Below are 14,800 nucleotides of genomic sequence, written 5' to 3' on the forward strand. Positions count from 1 at the left end.
GATACATTACACTCCACTTCAACTGAACTGAGATTAAAGAGGCCAATTTCAAAATCCTTTAAACCCCAAAGTTGTATAACACAAAATCCCTCAGCTAGTCAAAACAAGTTTCCCCTTCTACTGAAGCTGGAATCAGAAGAAAAGCCAAAACACTGTAGGGGGAAGCAATTCCTGCCACATACAGTCATGTATACATCAAAGAAAGAGGAAAAATACTAGAAAACGATTAAGAAGAAACTTAAGGGCCCAACCTATCTGAAGATATTCTTAGCACTGGGAGCTGCAGAAGCCCTGGAAAGCCACAGATTCAGAGGAGATCTTAGCCTCCAAAGAAAACTATTTCAATGTTCCTTTGCTGGGAAGGCAAATTTTAGAACTATCCAGGAGCTCAAGACATTCAATTTCTCCCAGGACTCTAATTTACTCCAACCCTGAAGCAACTGCAACTATCCCCCTCTCTCTCACTTACCTTTTTTTTTTTTTTTTGTGGACTGAGTAACTGACCAGGCTTTGAAGTCAGGAAAGGGGATGCTTTCCACCTCTTCCTCTATTCAATCATGGACAAGTCCTGAAGCGGCTTACTCGTAGAACTGGTTGGGAAAATGCTGAGTTATCAAAACCAAACTTTTTACAGGAATGTATCTGTTTAGATAAAATTTTTGTTGGGAAGGTTGCTCAAGTCCTGGATGGAAAGAGTGGTCAAAATGAGAGAATGACACACCAGAATAGCCAGTAACCCAGTGACTAAGTCATGGCAATTCAATTGTTTTTGAGACACTTATAAAACATTTTTACACTCATTATCAAATACTGTTCAACCAACAATCCCTGCTTGGACCAAATAAGGGAAAATTATGACTGTAAATCACTATGGTTTGAGTGGAGAAACGATGAGTAACAACAAAATAAAATGCTTCCAGCAATTTTCAGAATTGAGTTGCCTTGTTTTTTCCACCCACAAAGATGGGTTAAAGCAATATATTAATTAAGAAGAAGCTAGCGTATCATACTTTCTTTCACTAATAAGCCTTTGACGTTACAGATTCCCTGATTAAAAAAAAAAAATGTTTATCATTAGCAGAGATTCCCACCTCCCCCACACAAGTTGCTTCTTCTACTACTCAGTTGCACATATTTGCATGTCTGAAAGATTTATATACTATTGACATATTCAATATCACACTCCCACTGAACAATCCTTCCACTGCCCCCTCTGCAAAACACTGTGCCCTTGCTCTTGGAGATCAGAAAACATCTTGTTGCATTTCCAACTCCAGTACCTTCACATTGTTTTAACAGCAGCTAGAAATATTGCAAGATGGGAAAGCACCACATGTGAAACACTGAATCCGCTGAAATGAACACAAACAGATAGCATCTCACTAACTGAAAAGCTTATAACCAATGATATAAATAGGAAAACCTGACAAACTTTGGTCTTTTAGGATTATCTATTTGAAGACATTACATGTTCCTCTCCATTTTTTAAGTCAGAATTTTGTTACATTTATGCAACAGCTTTTGTACAATTACTTGTATTCAAACAGTTGGCTTGTTTTGTATGAACTGACCATCTTCAATGAAAAGGAGCTAAATAGGAAAGCTTACTTATTTGTATTCTTATGCACTGAAAACTGTTGCAGTTTCTAGGGAACTGTTTGCTTGTGTGTGTATGTCTTGGGCCTTGTTTTCAAGGAAATTGAGTGGAGTAGCTATTCAGGAATAAACTATTCTGCAATAGCTCTTCCAGAAGAGCTCCCTGTGTGGGCACTCTATTCCAGAATAAAACTGACTATCTCTAGAGTACTTACTTATTCCGTAATAGCTCTACTGGTCAATTTCCCCATGTAGACAAAGTGTTATACTTTAGGTGACAAATATTAAGACTGATTTTAAAGCTCACTGAGGAGGAACTCTGCCTTCCTTTGTTTGCACTGCACCAAACACATTGTGAATACGATCAGAAAATAAATGTATAAGTGAGAAATAAGGCTGGTAGAGGGTAGGACAGACACATACACACACTCCCCTCTCATTAAACAATTAATGCTTGAAAGCCCCCAAAATGTTTTAATGGAAACATTAAATAAAATAACTTCAGAACACAGAACTTGTTCTCTAGCACACTGCAAAACTGCTCTAGAATACTGCTACTTCCAACACCATTAGCAGCTGGAGAGATAAAAAAAACCCGATTCTTTTGATGGCCAACATCCAGCCCATCCCTCAGTTTCTCAAACACTGACAATCCAATATATTTGTTGACTTTATGCACACAGTAAGGGGCCCTGCCTGAAAAGGCTGTTGGATAGTGAGTTAGGTGGCAGATGACTTACTGAATATTAAGAATAACTTCCAAGAGGGAAAAAACTTCACAAAAAACTTCTGGTCTTGTGTTTTTCACCTCCTTTGAAAAAGCAAGAAAGAGAAGCTCTTCTGGTGTGTGTTTAAGATAACTACAAAGGAACTATTCTTACAGGGTCTCATCAGGGAAACTGATATGTGCTTTGGTTGTTTTTTTGCCTTGCTAATCCAACATTTTGATGGATAATTCGGAACAGGCAATAGCTGTGTCTAATGTACATCCTATCCAGATGTTTTGTTAGGTTCTTAATAGATAAGCTTTCTTTCAGTACTCACAGATTACATTTTATATATATAATCAAAGGCTATGTCTATATTGAGGGGAAAGGATAGGAAAAAGTAGCTCCATCAGAATATCTGTTGTTTAACATGATCCATGACAGACACCTACTGTTGTATGCCTTCCATCATAGAATTGTTTTAAAATGTTCTCTTCCACTTGCCTCTGCCCCATTGGTTTTGTGAGGTCCATCAGGCTCAAGGCCTGTCTGAGCTAATGAGCAATCAGATACCTGATCAGTGGGGTTGTTTTTTTCAGTGAGATTAGTGATTTTTTTAGTAGACTGACAGTGCAGAGTCGCTGAATGTGGTGGGCAGCTTACCCTGTCTGCTCTACTCAAACCACAAAGTGACCACGCCTAGATCAAATGCACTACTTGGAACTCCTAGGGTTTCTGCCAACTGCTCCCCAGTACCACGGGTAGAGGGAAAGGAGGAATCCCTAGTGCTTCTACCAACTTTTTCATTTGTGCAATGGGGAACAAGATCCTTTGCTCATTCCTTGCCCTACTATGTAAGGAGAGGAAAGGACCCCCTCCCACCTCCCCAGCCCTTTCCTCGGAGCAGGAGAATGAAAGTAACACAGACACTATGATCATGATGAGCACAATATAAAGTTTAGTGTAAGTACAGTTATACCCTGTAAAGTAACTATGTAAAAATGGCACTGTGTTATTCATCAGATCTGCCCAGTGCAGCTATTCAGAATGCTGTCTGCTTACTGCTAACTCCTGCAGACAAGAGTTAGATGGTAGACAAGGTTTATGTATACAGGTTAAGTACCTACACAAGGAACAGAAATCTGATAGTAGAACGCTCTTCAATCTAGCAGACAAAGGTATAAACAAGATCCCATAGGTGGAAGTTGAAGCTAGACAAATGCAGACTACAAATAAGGCACTTTTTTTTAAAAAGTAGTAGTAAGGATACTTAACCACCAGAACAATATACCACAGATAGTGGTGGATTCTTCATCACTGGAAATATTTCAGTTAAGACTAGACTTTTTCTAAAAGATATGCTCTAGTTCAGCCATAGCTTTTGGACTTGAAACAAATCAATTTTGGGAAGTCATATAGCTTGATTGCCATATTTGGGGTCAGGAAGGAATTTTCCTTAGGTCAGATTGACAGAGACCTTGGATTGTTTTTTTGTTTTGGTTTTTTTGGCCTTTTTTGCCTTCCCCTGCAACACGGGGCCTGGGTCACTTGCAGGTTTAAACTAGTGTAAATGACAGATTCTCTGTAACTTGAAGTCTTTAAATCATGATATGAGGACTACAGTAACTCAGCCAGAGGTATGGGCCAGTTGCAGGAGTGGGTGGGTGAGGTTCTGTGGCCTGCAATGTGCAGGTCAGACCAGATGATCATGATGGTCCCTTCTGGCCTTAAACTCTGTGTGTCTATAGAAGAGGGACTATACTGGCCCCTTCTGGCCCTATAATCTATGAATCTGAGATCTAATTATCTAGAGCTTGGATTTTGCAAACAAACTCTTACATGTATGCTTAACTTTATGCATGAGTAGTCCAGTGATTTCAGTGGGACTACTCATGTGCTTAAAGTTAAGTATGTGCTTAAATATTTGTAGTGGGCTTTAGCTGTTTATACCATGCCAATCTCCACAGTATCCTAACTAGCGAAGAGAAAACTATCTAGTTTTAGCTTGTGCAGCAATTCTCAACTAAATTCCAATTGCAAGTTCAAATTCTGCACTCAGTTATACCAACCCAGTTCTCTTTGAAGACAATGAGTTTGCACAGGTGTAACTGATGGCAGAATGGGCCTGAAAAATTTTCATTACCAGGAGGTGAAGGGGTGATTCACAAGATGGAGGGGGAAAAAAAAAAGCTATTTTCAGATCCTAATTTGTATTTACAGCTCTGACAGTTAGGGAACCACAGATATTTTTGTTGTTTTTACTTGCTGCATTCCAAGTACATGTGGTCCAGAGTCACTTTTAGGTCACCAGGCTCAATTCTAACCCAGATTGCAAATGGACAAAGAAACTGGCCCTTTTTAAAAAAAGGCTTTTGTAAAATTTTAAGACCAACAGAAGTGTTCCCACAATTAAAGCAATTCCAACTCCCACACCCCCAAAAAAGCCACCAGTTTTAAATAAAAACATTTCCCTGCAGCCTTTGAACAGTCCCCTGCAGCATTGAGAGCCTTACAGTAAAACCTATTGCTTCAAAAACTGAATACACATCTATAGGTGCCCGTCCTATAATTCTGGGCTCCTATCCTACATATTAAAAATTACAAAGGACTGGCGATAACTATATCCTCCTGAACTGCCTTCAGAAAGAAGGAAGAACTTTACCTTGATTTTCATAATCTAAGGTTGGATCTTGAGTCTGCAATCTGATCATCTGGCTGAACTCTTATACACATGTGGAATCCCATTTAAGTCAACAGGCCCATACACATATGTAAAAGTATCCTTGGGTGGACCAGGCTGCATATTTGCTGCTTACGATTTGAGTTTGTCCCCCTTTAAGTGAGTTTTAAATCACTTATTAAGTTTGGGAAGTGACGTGCTTGTACAGAAAGGCATTCTGAAGAACCCTCACTTTTAAAAACATCTTTATTTTGGTTGCAGGGTTACAATTTTAAACCCATAGATACTTACAATTCAATTGTTCTTAATTAGTAAATTTCAGCTTGCCATATAAACAGTGCATTCTCTATCAAACTGCTGTACAATAACTTTATAAAATACAAATTAAGTGACATTTTCATCTGTACAATATTCCTGATTAGTACACTAACATCAATTAGAAAGGCAAATAGATTAATTTGCAAAACATCACCTTCCTAATTCTGGATTAATACAAAATGGCACAAAAAGGAAAAATTCAATTTAGTAAGCTGTAAGCGTGGTCAAGCTTCTGAGCAAATTGAGTCAGTTCAACTGAGTAAGACCTCTATTTCCAAATGCCAATCATGGAGATTGAATTTAATTATTAGTCCTCCTCTCTCTGATTGCATAAGAAACAAATACATTTTTACAAACTGGGATCTGTACTGTTCAAAGTATTTGTACCATAACAGCAGATTCAGATCATTAGAGTTCATGTGCAGTTAGCAAACTTCCAATTTTCACTATTACTAATATCATACTTAAGAGTCCACAACTAAAATTAGACCAAGATTTTCAGACATGTTCAATTGTGCATAATCATTTATGAATACCTATTTTAGGCATGAAAATACCAGATGTGCGCATAAATAAGGTGCACAAAAGCTAACTAAAATATGGCCCAAAGTCTTATTTCTAAATTTAAGAACTTAATCAACAGGGCTATATTAATAAATTATCACCATCCATTCTATCTTTACAATAGGCTTTGCTTGGCACACTGGTACCTATTGCCAGATACAGACAAATGAAGTCTATGTAAGATTTCTTAGTCAATCAGAAACTGAACTCCTAATTCAAAGGCTTCAATAGTAAAGGATAGAAGATAGTTTGCTGATGTTAATGTATGTTTTAATCTTGAATTATCCATAGCAGACAGTGAGTGAGTGGGAAGACCTATTCATCAATTTACAAATAATGTGTGACAATAAGGTGTTGCCCCAATTAGATTAATGAGTTCACGAAAGTCTGTTTTGATTTGGTAATACTTAGAAATATCGAAGAAGATTATGCCCTACTTTATCAAAAATTCTCTTTAGCCCAAAATATGTAGAGTTGTTCCTTTAGTAAGCTTACCGATGAAAAGTAAGTTTATGAAGCAGACTGATTGTTGTCTTGCCAGTACAGTCAATCTCAAATCCAAGAATGGAAAGAAGTTATACCAACTAGTGGTACCCAGAGAGTCATTTCTCAGATTTAAAAAAAGCAACAGAGAGAAAGTACAGAACCATCATTTACCAAACAGCTTCAGAATGAGAGAGAAGTGATTGAAGGAGTTTTCTTGCATAATTTAAATAATGCTCTTTCCACAGTCTTATTTCGTAGATCCCCATATGATGAGTCCAAGAACCACTGCTCCAATGGCAAGTACAAGAATGATGATGCACATTTTCTTTCGGGACTTGCGCTGTCAATACAAAAAAGATTATTATTGTACAGTTCAGAACTACACATCAACTGCTTCTATGGCTCTGTTATTTACACAATCTAAATGAGTTGTGTACTAAAAAAAAGACAATGAAGACAGTGAATGGTTAAAAAGGCCCAAGTCATTCAGGAAACAAACAATGAAGTTAAAACTTCACTCCCTAGATTTCCCAGAGCAGCTGGGAGCAGCCATTACAGGGAAGCCTGGTTTCACCCTCCCAGCCCTGAACTGAAGGGAGACTACTCAGTTGCTCTATGGGGATGGTATTATATGCAAAATGCTCAGCACTACCAGCTGAGAGAGGCTTGAGCATGCTCAGTTAGGATGGAATCATTGGAGATTTTAACTGCTAATAATCAAATAAGTCTCTACTGAGCATGTATGAACTGCGATTTTTCAAAGGCTTATAACTTGGCCAGATTTGGGTGGATTTTCACAGGGATGTCAAAAGGCACACTCCTGACACAAAGGCCATTCCTCAGTCAATTTTTAAAACCCTCTTCAAAAACATGGGATACTAAAGTTTTTCAAATTAAAAGATCACCAGAATTTTTTAGCATGGACAAAATGATGTCTTTTCCCCTAACCTCATTCTTTGAAACAGCTGCATCATTTTGGCTGAAGTTTTCAAAAAAATTTCAGCCAGGCAGACACTGGCATGGAAAATTTTCTCTCAAATGGTTAAAGTTTGGAAAGTTATAAGCAACTGAAAGGGTCTTATAATGGGAATTGTTGGTCAATCTTAATAAGTGGTGCCACCAGCTCTGCCTATATTATAGAAAAAAGTTAGCTATCTTTATTTGTCCCTTAGAAGCCAGCAGATTCATTTGCGTGGCTATAACTGCAATATGTATAAGACTTTAAAATGGAAAGGCCAACTTGAGCAGAGAAATGTTCAATGAAGAGGATGTATTACTAATAAGATTATCTCTAACACAGGCCAAAATTTAAGAATTTCTAAATAGACTTTTTTTAAAAAAAAGTCTTTCAGAGGTTCCTAAATCTTTTCTCTTTCATTTTATTTTTAAAGTCAGTGAATGCTGCAGAACTGGAAAACAAAGTCTTCTATGCACAGAAGAGATTTATGCAGCCTCAGCAGCAGCAGCGCAAAAAGCTTCCCTACACCGCCCTACCAATTATTCCCAATCCTGATTTAGGGGAACTACCAAGCAAAGGATAGTTTTGTTCTCCATTCACATTCAAATCTTCCCTTACTGCTCTGGAAATGCACTCATCATTATGATGATGGTTATGATGGTTTTTCATAATATGGAACACCAGCAACTAATTTCACAGAAGGCTTCTAAACTCTCAGAAGGCATTGACTTTATGTTACTACCAACCTAGGCTGAATTTGGAACAGAGACCCAGAGATCCTGTCCTATCTTAGGCTATGTCTACACGGCAGCACTAATTCGAATTAGCTTAATTCGAATGACAGAAAGCGATTTATAGAAAGCACTGCAGATTGTCCACACTATAGTGTTTGTGCTGGTTTCTTGCATCCACACTGGCCAGCCTTAATTCGAATTAGAAAGCAGTGCAATGTGGGAAGCTATCCCACAGTGCAACTAACCATAGAGGCTGTTGTGACGAGTGTCATCATCCCAGGATGCAGCGCTGCTTCCCTCTCCCTCCTCCCCCACCCCCAAACAAACAGAAAAAGGATTTTCAAGCTGTTTTTTTACTCCCCCGATCGCCATTGCTGCAGGCACATGAAGCCAGCTGAACTATGCTCTCATTTTGACCGTGACAAATACATCGCAGCTTATCCTGGATTACTTTAGAACTGTATGCGGTTTGCCTTTTATGCTCCCCCCCCACTCCCTGTATATTGCTTGCCTTTGATTTTGATTCTACAGGTGTCTGTAGAATGTAAGATAAATAACAACGGAGTAAGTTAGTATATTAATACAGTGATACAAATGTTTCCATTTCACTGATGGAAAGTATGATATAATGTATCCACATGTAGCACTGTGAATAAATTCTTAAGAAAGTATCAATTTCCATGATTGGCCACTGAAACAATGTAGCAAAGAATTTCCTCTCACTGCTGGCATTTAAAATGCATTCACCACGTGGCAAGGGGGGTGGGTGGTGAAATCTTTCAAAGCGAGAAACTTTAAAGGGTTAAACTTTCAAAGGGACAAATCTTAAAGGGACAAACTGCAAAGGGCTTGCTGGGCAGTTAAAATGCATTCACCACGCGGGGAGGGGGGTGGTGAAATCTTTCAAACCCTTAAAGAGACAAACTGCAAAGGGCTTGTTGTGTGTGTGTGTTGGGGTGATCACAGCTTGGATTTTAAACCCATTCACCGCAGGAAATGAAGATTTAAATCTTCCCAGGGCTGCTTTGGGGGAGGGTACTGAAATGGGGCATCATGGGATACAGTCTGGAGGCCAATGAATTCGAATTAAGTCCCATTGCATCCACACTCACACTAAAGCGAATTAACTGATGCGCTTCAGGGGCTAATCCACTTGCAGAGGTGGTTTTATTAATTCGATTTTAAAGGCTCCTTAATTCGAATTAACAATGCGCAAGTATAGACGTGGGAGTAATTAATTCGAATTAAGGGACTTCAATTTGAATTAAGCCACCAGTGTAGACCAGGCCTTAGTCTTCGGCCTTTGATTAAGTTTCCAAATGGTTAAACCAATTGTAAGTAAGAATTAAACTGCAACTACCATAATAAAAACCAAGACAGACAACTGAAAAGGACAATTATTGATAGATGACTGGCAGTTTGTGCTGATATTACCTGGTAGTCTGCTGCTCTTGATAGCTGCTGGTTTCCTTGCTGGACATGTACGTCTGCATTTTCTACATTGGCTTCTATGCTGTCTTTTTAAAAAATAAAGGCAATTTTTCAATTAAAGCCTTACCCAAAAGCGGCATGTATTTACCACCTGTTACTAATTTACTTATATCTTCTCCAGTTCTGATCTTCCACAATACCAGAGTAGAAATTTACTTTCACAAATTAAATCCAAGAGCATTACCTCTAGAATTTCTATGTGCAATTGGATCAAATAAAGTATCTAATGCAATACAAAAACACCGCCCTCCGAACGGTGCATCATGATTGGTTATAATCATTAATGTTGTATAAGTAGATATAGAGGCAATAGTTTATCATCACCTCAAGAGATTTATCATCATTTTGCTTTCCTGAATAAATAGTTAATAAATCTGTATCCCCTAAAAAGCATTAAAACGCACTTTGTTACAGAAACATAGTAGATAAAACATTCAAATACACATAGAGCAAACAGTCACTTTTGACTTGCATTTACCTTCACTAACACACAAACTTTATACTACTGCATTATGGAAGTTCTCTCCTTTGTCATTTTTTCTATATGCACTGTACCAGTGACCAGGCTAAGTTCTGAAGCACACAGAGTGCATTCTGAGGTTGACTTCAGATATCATTATAACAACTTCCCAGTTCAGGTATTCCAGAAGTGCGGAGTTGGCTTGGGAAGTGGACCAATAAGGAGCGTTTTTCGGGGAGCTGGTGTTTGATAACAAATGAGAGAGAGAGAGTTGAAGAATGCCTACTGCTCAGAGGAAAGAAGTGTAGACATGAGAAGGAAGTGGAAACAGCTGAAACAAGTGACCCAGAACTCCTTCAGAATACTACCTGGTATGAAATTCAATTGATGGAGATCTTATTTGAAAGGTCTGGTGGATCAGTAATTATTAAGACAAAGTTTTGGGAGCCCAAAAAGACAAAAAAAACCCAAAACCCACACCATGGCCAGTTTGTGAATGTTGGTTAGAACAGTATTACTTAGTTATATTGTGGTTGGTGTCAGTGTTTAAATTTTCATTTATTGACATGAGTAAGAGCCTACTCAAGGAAATTTACTGGCATTATCAAACCAACATAATGACACCAGTATAACTCCTTATGTGGACGCTCTGATTGGAGTAAGTGTGTTTTTTGGTTTAGCTGAATTCATTTTGCCCAACGTAACTGTAACTAAAAGAACAGAGAAAGCAACTTTTCTATTTTCTCTCCCTTTATATTCTCCCTCTTGATATTTTGCATCTTTTCCCATTTTATGTTGGTCATTCACTCAGCAATGGGGAGAGAAAGATATTTTACAAAGGTAAGAAATGTGCAATTAAAAGCTTACAAAAATTGGGAGCAGGACTCAAACAAAAGAGTAGGACCTGAAATTACTTTTAAAGTAATTTTTTCCAAGTGTATTGGATTTCCTGACTGCTTTAACAGATCACACAAAAGTCTCTGCCAGTCTAGAACAAAACAGGTTAGAACCTCATCCACTTAAATGCAGATAGCAGAGAAGGCACTCCAACACGCCATCAAATCCAAATCTCATCTCGCTTGTTTCTGGGGAAATCATGATTTCATGGTTTAAAATTAAGAGCCAAGAAAAATGCAGTGTGATGTATCATGTACATAAACCAGTGGGATATTTATTCTTCTTCCTCCCACTCCTCACCACACTATTTGTAAATTTAATGGAAATTTTTGAAAATATTTTATGATCTGTGCTTACCTATCACATCACCTTGTTCATGAATCATCATTCCTAAATCTTTAAATATTTCATTGATGTCCACAATATCTGCCTGCAAGAGAAAAAAGTTTATTTAAAAAAAAAAAAAAAAAGTTACCAAATACCACAGGAAACTCCTGTAGTTAGCTAAGCATTATGCATTAGTTCAGACCAGGCAGCTATGGTCCTGCACCAAGTAGTAAATATAAATTCTTTTGCAAGCTCAAGTTTTAATTTGGATTAAAAGACCCAAGTTTTATATACTTTCATATTCATCACAGCTTCATCAGCGCATGATTTAAACGTCCAAAAGTGGTTGCACTGCATATACTACTAGCTATAAGACCAATTTCTAAGGTCTTGTCTACACAAACTTGCAACAGCTTAGCTAAAGGTGTTCTTACACTAGCTGAGGGCTTGTCTATATGAAGAGTTAATCCACAGCAAGCTGGGGTGGAAATCTAGAGCGCTCTAGCCTGCCACCCACACTCTCTGTATAGACATGGCCTTAGTTAAACTAATGCAAAATTCCACATAGATAAATGTTTGTCAGTTTAAGAGTAGCTTATGTCAATTGGCTTAAATCAATTCTTTAGTGACTTAAACCAAATGAAAATAAGTGTCTACACATAAGGTTTTGCACCAGTTTAACTATGTCTGTTTAAGTTAAATTTGTGCAACTCTCACAGACAAGCATTTATTTACCAAAAAACAAAACAAAAAACAAACCAGTTTCATCCAGGAGAGAGTAGTGGCACATACACAATTAACTATTATAATGTGGTTGTTAATAATAAAGTGACTTGTCACCTTGTTGTTTTGCTTACAATTCCTATTTATCTAATTATCCATATCTGTTTAGTTTACTAAAAAAAATAATGTTTTATACAATCAATAACACAAAGCCTATAAAAAAAGAGAATTAGATTCTATTTGTCTCATGCATCAGCATGCCTGTTAAATCACCAGCAATAAAGATTCTGGAACTGGAGAAGTCTGTTGGAGCTCAAGATATATAATTTCAGTTGGTCTGGAATCCATTATCCATGCCCACTGGTGTTTTCAAAGTCAAATAAGCATTACTTTTTCAAAACCCACAACAGCCACAAGGACATTAATCCATAACCTACATTTCTGAGTCATTTAATATGTTCATTAGTTCTTATTTTGTTTTAAAATATTGGAATTTCCCCTGCCTCTCCCATCCAAGTTTTTTTGTTTTGCTATTGGTAGATGAATGCACAGACAGATGGATTGTCCTCAAGCATTTCTGTTCAATACCGGAAAAATTCAGTCATTACTGGAGTTAATATTTCATACGCCAAACTATTGGAACTTTATATGCTTATATAGTACTAACAGAGTTAAACATACGAAATTAAAAAAAAAAGAAAAAAGAATATTTTGCATTTCCAGACAATGGTATTAAAAGGCAACTGACAGCATGAAGAAACTGAAAAATACCCCATCTGGGAAATTCTGTAGAGGGGACATTTTCAGTTTTATTTAAAATTTGCCTTTGAAAAAATAGTGCAGGGACATGACCAGGTTGGACTTAATGGAGGAAAAAGCCATGGATAGCAATGAATGGCAATACTGGGCTGCTCCCAGTGTCTATAAAGACACTTGGGGATGAGAATAAGCCTTTGAAAAAAAGTACTAGGGATATTGACAGGAAAATCCAAGATCTATCTTACTTGGTAGTCACATGGGTGCCTGCTTATTCCTCAACTGAAGTCAAGGGAGCTTAGTAGACCAGGGCACTGCTTCACAGAACAGCAAAAAGTGGTTCTCATGTAGGGAATTCCATGTGCAGTTTTTTACTTACTGCGTAAAAGCAATTTCTGCATTAAAAATATTTTCTAACCTTTCATGATGGATTCCTCCCAATAATGCTAATGCCTGCTGCACTAGGAAATCCTCTTTGGAAACATCAGAAATGTATTCTCAAGTTTGTTCTAATGCTACACATAGTGGCACTGCTTACCTCAAGCTGCCTGATGGAAGACTCCCTCTCCTCGATAAGACGGAGATCATCTTCTGTAACTTCTTCATCTTGCACTTGTGCTTGATGTTGACTGTAAAAAAACCAAGGATACTCAGACCAACTAACCTACTTTAATACATAAGGTTGAAATACACTTCATGTTAAAAGAAAAAAAAGTACAGAGAATACACATTAAACTCTCTATTAACAGGACTCGATGTTTTCACCCCTGCAAAATCTGTGTACTGCTGATCTGAAAGGCCGGAATCTTCATGTGCTCAAAGAAAGTTACACACGCAGGCTATTAAACAGCTTTAACATATGAAGCTCCTTATAACCTAGTATTGGCTCAGCATTTTCTACCTAAGTATGCAGCTAAAGAATGCATCTTTCAATTTGGATTCTGAACTGAGTGTCATCGGAGGCTGGAATCCATTTTGGCTTTCCTTGTTTGGGGAATCGGTGGATTAAAAGCCACTTCAAGAAAATGCAGGTATTCAGTCTCATGGATTCTGAGTTAAACAGCTTGGTCCAAGTTTCAGAGACCTAGTTGTCCTAATCTGGAAGGATAAAAGACAAAAGAGCTGCATTGCTTTTTCACTGTCCTCTACAGGAGTAGTTGAGTGAAAGCTCTTTACCATATCTCCTTTCTTCAGAAGGCCCTAGCAAGCCAGAGAAAGCACATTCCATTTTAACATTTGTTAATTCAGAAGAATTTTTAAAAGCCTTTTTTTAAACTCTTCTTATGTCTGTACATTTTTAGCTAACATTAGTAGATGGATGTATGCATATTTAACAGGTTGTTCCTCTCCCTTACCTTGTAGTTGGCGGTTTAGTCTCTCAAAGTAATCAGGAGGGCAGCAGTGGTTGGGATTATATCAAACTTGACTGCCTCAAACATGTAAAACCCTTAGCACCGAGACCTTTATACAAGGAAGAAGTTACTCACCCTGTGCAGCAGCCATGTTTCTTCAACATGTGTCCCCCTAGGGTGCTCCACTGTAGGTGTGTCTGCGTCCCTGTGCTGCTAATTGGAGAACTTTGGTAGCAATGTCCGTTATGCCCACACATGCACTGTCTCCCCTCGTGCTGTGCACCTGCTCTTTCCCTTCATGCTAACTGTCCTCAGTTCCTTCTCTACCGCAGAGTCATAATAAGAACTCCAAAGAGGCGGCGAGGAGGGCAGATAGTGGTGCACCAATAGGGACACACATCTTGAAGAAACTGTTATTTTACAGGGTAACTACCCCTACTGTTACTTCTTCAAGTAGAGTCCCTATGGTGCTCTACCATAGGTAACTACTGAGCAGTATCCCTTTCAGAGGGCTGGGATTTTGGAGTTGGGTTAGCTACCAATGAAAGTACTGTGGAGCCAAAGATGGCATCAGAAGCAGAGTCCCCGGAAATTGCATAGTGTTTTGCAAATATGTGGACACCCATGTCACCATTCTACAGATCTTTAAGATGGAGACATCCTTAAAGAAGGCAACAGATGAGGAATGCAAGTCCAGAGGGGTCATTTTATGGATTTGTTAGCATTGTCTGATGCAGTTCAAGACCCACTT

The 14,800-nt window shown here is 38.1% G+C and overlaps 1 protein-coding gene across 1 annotated transcript in view; it reads right to left on the reverse strand.

Moving 5' to 3' along the window:
- Positions 1–5,211: 5,211 nt before the first annotated feature.
- STX7 (syntaxin 7) overlaps positions 5,212–14,800 on the reverse strand; it is a 38,446-nt gene continuing 28,857 nt past the window's right edge. The window contains exons 7-10 of the mRNA XM_067546753.1: positions 13,236–13,326; positions 11,249–11,321; positions 9,478–9,560; positions 5,212–6,691 (exon numbers count right to left, since the gene is read on the reverse strand). Coding sequence (XP_067402854.1) covers positions 6,599–6,691; positions 9,478–9,560; positions 11,249–11,321; positions 13,236–13,326 — 340 coding nt within the window. The 3' untranslated portion in view covers positions 5,212–6,598. The remainder of the gene's footprint in view (positions 6,692–9,477; positions 9,561–11,248; positions 11,322–13,235; positions 13,327–14,800) is intronic.

The sequence above is a fragment of the Emydura macquarii genome, unplaced genomic scaffold (genome assembly GCF_026122565.2).
Source record: "Emydura macquarii macquarii isolate MOO-44397 ecotype Brisbane River unplaced genomic scaffold, CSIRO-AGI_Emac_v2 contig_1146, whole genome shotgun sequence".
In the NCBI taxonomy this organism is placed as follows: domain Eukaryota; kingdom Metazoa; phylum Chordata; order Testudines; family Chelidae; genus Emydura; species Emydura macquarii.